The sequence below is a fragment of the Populus nigra genome, chromosome 2 (assembly GCF_951802175.1).
Source record: "Populus nigra chromosome 2, ddPopNigr1.1, whole genome shotgun sequence".
Taxonomy (NCBI): Eukaryota; Viridiplantae; Streptophyta; class Magnoliopsida; order Malpighiales; family Salicaceae; genus Populus; species Populus nigra.
In genome coordinates, this window is record NC_084853.1 from 40,106,487 (window position 1) to 40,112,616 (window position 6,130).

Consider the following 6,130-nt stretch of genomic DNA (forward strand, 5'->3'; position numbering starts at 1 on the left):
AAAAAGTATTCTTAAACTTATTTTTTAAAATATTACAAAACATTAAAAACTAATTTGTTTTTTAAAATTTTATTTTTAAAAAAAACTTTCCAGAATAAAATATGATATCCCGAAGAATTAGATGACCTGAATGGACAACCCGCGAAGGCAAGTGCAATTTGACGAGATGTAAGAAAGATGGAGATGATCCATCTAGCTGCAACCAGGTCAATCATGTCTCCTGAAAGCATCCAAAACTGCTGGTGGCAGTTGCTCTCAGCATCCTGATTTCCTTGACCAGATGAGAGATGACATGTACGTTGGTGAAGAAAATGTTCAAATTTGCAAGTCATGACCACACCAAAACCATCCAGAGCAGTTTATGATTGGCGGTTTCATTTTTTTTACTTTTTAAAAAAATTTAATTTATTTTTTATATTTTTAATTTATTTTAATTCATTAATATAAAAAATTACAAGCACTGAAAACATTACATTAGGAGTACAGGTTAAACAGTCACTTTTTAAAATATTTTTCATACTAAAATATATTAAAATAATATTTATTTTTTTATTTTAAAAAAGTTATTTTTAAAATTGAAAACACTAATGGCACGTTTCCAAACGGGAGCTCTAGTGGAGGAAATGACAAGCAGCTAGCAATCCATTTGAAAAGCTTTTGAATTTTTTTTATTTTTTTAAATTAATTTTTTAAAAAAAATTTAAAGTTTTCTAATTTATTGATATCAAAAATTACAAACAACAGTGCACCTGGAAACATTAGATCAGGTCTCTTACTACTAGTAAATTGCCTTTCACCATAAAAAACAAAAAGTAAAAAAAGTAAAAATAAAAAATAGAAGCTTTTCCACTACGCATGGCAGAGACCAGCTCAGACTCCAATCACCATTTTCTTTTTTCAAATTACAAGGTAATTTGTTTGTCTAAAATTTATTTAAACCAACCTCGAGTACCAAAAGATGCAGCGTTTTGTAATTTTATTGCTTGTAAATTTGACTCGTTTTATTTTCAATGTTCCAGACTGTCACTTCATATGTAAAGAACAGTAGAAGAAATTTGTACCGGTAGATTACGCAGAAATGAGGTTTTATGAACCGGGTTGGAAAGAGATTATCATTTGATCTATTGTTTAAATCAACCATCAACTTTGACACAGTATACTACAGCCAAGCCTTGATCCCAAACTTGTTGGGATCGGCTACAGGAGTCCTTTGCACCATTCCACAAGATCATAAACCAAATCCATCTCGGCATCAGATTATCATCAGTATCCTAGTCCTGATGGCATTTTCATTGCAATTGCATACCTATAAAGCAACATTTGATGAGCATGACACATTCATAATGCATCCTACCAAGTAGGAAAATTTGGTGCCTGTACTCCCAAAGGGACTGCTTCTCACAAAATTGACCATTCATAATCTTGCAATTGGGCCTCCTTGGCAGGGTAGCTGATCGTAAGCAGCTACGTACAAAACTCGTGTTCCTGTCAAAATCCAGTTAAGCTTTTGCTTGGGATATTAGATTTCTTTGAACTTACCAAACATTGGATTTTCGATTAATTCCTTGGCAGAAGGCCGCCTAACGGGATCAGGACAAACCATGGCCTGATAAAATTACGAAACCGTCAGACAAATCAGCCATACAATTGAAAGTTTTGTTTTTTAATTTTTTTTACAAGGAGAAAGTTTGTTGATATTTCATAACAATACAAGACTAGACTTGATACACAGTGAAAGAACAAGTTTCATCTACAACAAAAAAACTTTTAACCTAACCAATAAAGTATATAAATTGCTTCAAGCAGGTTTGGGTTTATTACAGGGAACCTGCAACTTAAATGGACAACGAAATTTGTTTGCCACCTTAAGAAATTCAGAAAGGCTACTAACATGTTATTTTGTTCTCTCTTCATATACAGTTCCTGCAAACTATACTACACAGGGACAATTCTAACCAATGAAATAAGATACAGCAGCAAGTAAATTGTAAGTGAACCATTCTGAACTACGTACTTGAACAAAACTGTAAAAGAGAACATGGTCATTAAATACCATTTTTTTTCTTTTAAGATGCCGCCTTCAAGACAGTTTGGACCCATTTCCATAAAAGTCTGCAAGCACGATGACAATTTGGCCAGATTCGGTGAATACCCCACCCAACCTGCCTGAAAAAACCAAATTTTTACGGCAGGGGCAGGTTGATGCACCCCCAACCCCAAACTTGCACACTTAACTAATTTAATTGCAATAATTATTTTTTTTACACATAAATTACTGATTTATTACGATAAATATTTCACATAAATTCTAAAAAGATTCTTTTTAAGATTTCCATGATGAGCCAAATAAATCCTGATCAGCTCGTAAACAGGGCACATGACTGGGAGGAAAAAACCTTTGCCATTCCTATAGACCGCAAGTAGAGCAGACAAGAAATTAACTTGTAATACCTTTAGCAAGTTCTGAAGTTGCAATGAATGACCAGGAAGGAGAGGCAGTTTGCCCTCCCTGAGGTTAAACAAATGGGTTCCTGATTGTGGCAAAATTGACCCCCTAATAAGCTCATAAATAGCTGCTCCCAAGGAAAAGATGTCAACTTTGTCAAGATAATTGTAATTCTCATTCAGGATTTCTTGAGGCATATAGCGTGCATCACCCTCTTCAACTGGTAGACTCTGGTCAAGAAGTGTTGCACATCCAAAATCACCGAGCTTATAAACTCCATTCTTGAAATAAATATTGTCAGGTTTCACATCTAGGTGAGCTATTCCTCTCTCATGAATAAACTTTAATGCCTTCGCAATCTGTAAGACTTGTGATGTTAGAAATAGCTTTTATTATTTCAATAAGAAATTTATTGACATCATCATAAAAAACCCTTTGTGGAATGCATATTTATGTGCCACCATTGAGAATTATCTAGTTCATATGAAGTTTTCAAGTATTATATGGTCCATGGAAAATGTTCACCTGAAGTAAGACTTGCAGTGCTTCTCCCTCTGTTATGGATTCAGAAGATCTATTAATGGATAAGCTGCCATCACAGAGTTCCATCTGAATGTAGAGTTGCTCATTTTCAAACCAAGACGAGTAGTATCCAACAATGTTCTCATGATATCCTAAGGATGTAAGACAATGAAATCAACTAGAAAACAATTATTCATGCCACAGCTAGCTGAAGTACAAAAAGCTCAGAAATTAGTACTCCACTAACCTAAAGCTGCTAGAGCTTGAACCTCCATTAATGCTTTCCTCCTGTAAAATGTAAACCGTACAGCCTAAATGTGTTGGTTGAACAAACGATTTTTGTATCTAAAAAGCATGAAGAAACTACCTTTCTGCATCTTGATGCAACTGCCTTGTGCTATGTTTCACAGCATACAAGCAACCATCGATTCTTTTCAGAACTTTGAAAACACAACTGAAGTTCCCAGTTCCAATTTGCTAGAAAGGGAGGCAAAGTACTAAACATAAGTACAAGAAATGATATGTAGTGATCTGAATAAGTCTAGAGCTTTTGGAATCTGGATAGATACCTGGATTTCATGAAAATCTGTGTGATAGCGTGACAGGCCATCACCGCCGGCAAATGCTGCAAAAAATCCTGTTGATTGCAGCATTAAGTAACAAGAATTTCTCTGGAGAAAAGTTTTGCCTTCTAAAATTTATAGAAAAATAATGAATAAGAAATTGTAATTGTAATTGTAATCATCCCATAATCATGTTGTTCACTTATAACAAACAAGAGTGTACCTGCGCATTTTGATCTTTGATTGCCAAATGGATCTATACCCACTTCTGAAGCATCTGTTAAATACGGGTTCTTGATGCAAGGAGGGGGCATAACCTGACAGCGTAAAAAAACAGCAGATTGTGATACATAATTTTGAGGCTTTTTGGTTTCCAGAGTTGATGGTTTCACAATTAACATTTCTTCTGCACTGATGTTATCTTTCCCGATATCCACGATTGGTTGCTGGTCAGACAAAGTAGGACTGAGAGGATGAACTGGGAATACCACACGAGAGAAGAATACATATAATTAGCATCTAATACCACGCTATGAGAATTCAGTAAAGCTCGAGATGATATGAACAGATTTCATGCAAGTATTCTCAAATTTGCAATGCGAAGCCAGTTGAAACATCAATCAAGAATCGAGCATGATACAAATGAACTCAGCTTACCCTGTCGAAGCTTTTTTGATATGACAGTGTTTACTTTCTCCGGTGATTTGGGGCATGGAATGTTTTCCTGTGGCAAACCAATATTCAAACCATCGAAAAATTCGTTTTTAATTCGCAAGCATGTGTCAATCTGTATATAATATAAGACTGGTTAAGGCATCACCTTGTTGCAATCAAAACTGTAGAGCAAGTTCTGATTGTCTGGTGTGATATAATCTGGAGTGCTGCATTTACAACAAGATATTAAAGAAAAAATTAATTCAGATGCTTGCAGATTGCATATACAGTTTCAGTGACATCAAAAAGAGGATTGCGTCTCGATTAAAACTATTGATAATTCGATTAACCATTATCAAAAACACCAAACAATAACGAGAAAGACATTATTATTAAACTCATATTTCTAAAAAAGAGAAACAAAAATTACCAAAAGAAATCTTGACTGAGGATGAAATCTTTTTCATCAACATCCTCAGCAAGCAGCTGAGGATCGATGAGGTCGGAGTCCAGAACGTTCTGGAAGCGAGATGACGCTGCTGCTGCTGCTGCTGCTGCTGAGGTGGCAGAAGATGATTGGATTTGGTGGTGCTGAACCTGTTGCGAGTGGGTTATTAATGTGCCCTTCTTCATTTTGGCGGTGGTGCTGCTCGCCCTCCTGTTTTTCTTCGTATAGCTTCTCTTTGTAAGGGTTTTCCTCTTCATCATCTCTCTCTCTCTCTCTCTCTCTCTCTCTCTCTCACTGCCTGGAGCTTCTTTGGCTTCTCTCTCGTGTGCTTATTTTATGGGGTAAAAAAAAAGATTTTTATTTCTTTTTTAGAGAATCAAAATTGCGCGGGACGTCTTCTACTTTGACAGAGATCGGATGAGGGAGGGACTACTGTATGGTACATGGACTCTACTTTATTATTGACTTGACGGGAAAAGTGACTGATTTAACTGCTTGGATAATTGAAAGGATTTGATCTAGACTTTTTGAATCAGATCTACAATGTCATGATTGGTTAGAGAATGACAGTAATTTACGTTGCGTCAGCGTACCGGGGAAGTTTTCAAATACTGTTTGTTTCTGTGTTTTTTTTTTGAATTTTTTTATTTTTTATTTTAAATTATTTTTTATATATTGTTAGATTGTATTTATATTAAAAAAATTAATATATTTTTTAATAAAAAAATATATTTTAAAAAACTATCACAATATTAAATTGTTTTTTACCCGCGGCAGAAAAAGCAAGCGCGCTTTTTCAGAATTCTGTAGTTTCTTTTTTGGACAAAACTCAACTATTTTGTTTCAAGATTGGTCGGGTTGGAGTCGTTTCTTTTTATGTACCCAACTCCGATTTAAAATACCCACGACTATCGAGTCACGACAGGTAAAAGACTCTCCATCAAATTGACATGGGATCCTTTTCGAAGGTTTTTTTTTTTTTTTTTCCATAGAAGCAGCATAATTGAAAACCAATTTATTCATATAGATAAACTCGGTTTAAAAAGTAACAGTGTCATTTGTAATTTCTTAAAAAATATATATAATAGAGATAATTTTATTATAAAAAATAGTTTTGATAATATTTATTTATTTTTAAGATTTAATACAGCTTTTATAAAATTGAATAAAATTGTCTCAACCATATTTTTAAAAGAAAAAAATTACCTCTAGCATCTTACATTTTATTAAAATTATACTTGTTCATTGTGTTTTAAAAATTATAATTCATTGAAAAAAATTAAATATTAGAATATAATTAAAGTATCCTCATATATATTATAACCCATATAAACACAAATGATATATTATTTCAATTAAAATAATCAAAATTAAATATACTCACTAAACTCACATTCATACATGCAACACATATATATCAACACAAAACTCTTTTCCTAGAACATAATTATTTAAGCCAGTATATTAATAAATATATAATATTATACCATTCAACTA

General features: G+C 33.7%; 1 protein-coding gene across 7 annotated transcripts; it reads right to left on the minus strand.

Annotated features, from left to right (window-relative positions):
- Window positions 1–1,097: 1,097 nt before the first annotated feature.
- On the minus strand, window positions 1,098–5,008 carry LOC133682065 (wee1-like protein kinase). 7 transcript variants are annotated; one of them, XM_062105311.1, is made up of 11 exons: window positions 4,616–5,007; window positions 4,352–4,412; window positions 4,189–4,255; window positions 3,755–4,009; window positions 3,538–3,659; window positions 3,336–3,445; window positions 3,216–3,256; window positions 2,972–3,120; window positions 2,452–2,805; window positions 2,054–2,166; window positions 1,098–1,606 (listed from the first exon to the last, which is right to left on the minus strand). In XM_062105311.1, exons 1-11 carry the CDS (start codon window positions 4,891–4,893, stop codon window positions 1,558–1,560), a joined length of 1,599 nt encoding a protein of 532 aa, XP_061961295.1. In that variant the 5' UTR covers window positions 4,894–5,007; the 3' UTR covers window positions 1,098–1,557. The 7 variants fall into 7 exon arrangements, with proteins under 7 accessions (XP_061961295.1, XP_061961296.1, XP_061961291.1 ...); XM_062105312.1 differs by having other exon boundaries at window positions 2,054–2,112; window positions 4,616–5,005; XM_062105307.1 differs by having other exon boundaries at window positions 1,098–2,166; window positions 4,616–5,008.
- Window positions 5,009–6,130: the final 1,122 nt, after the last annotated feature.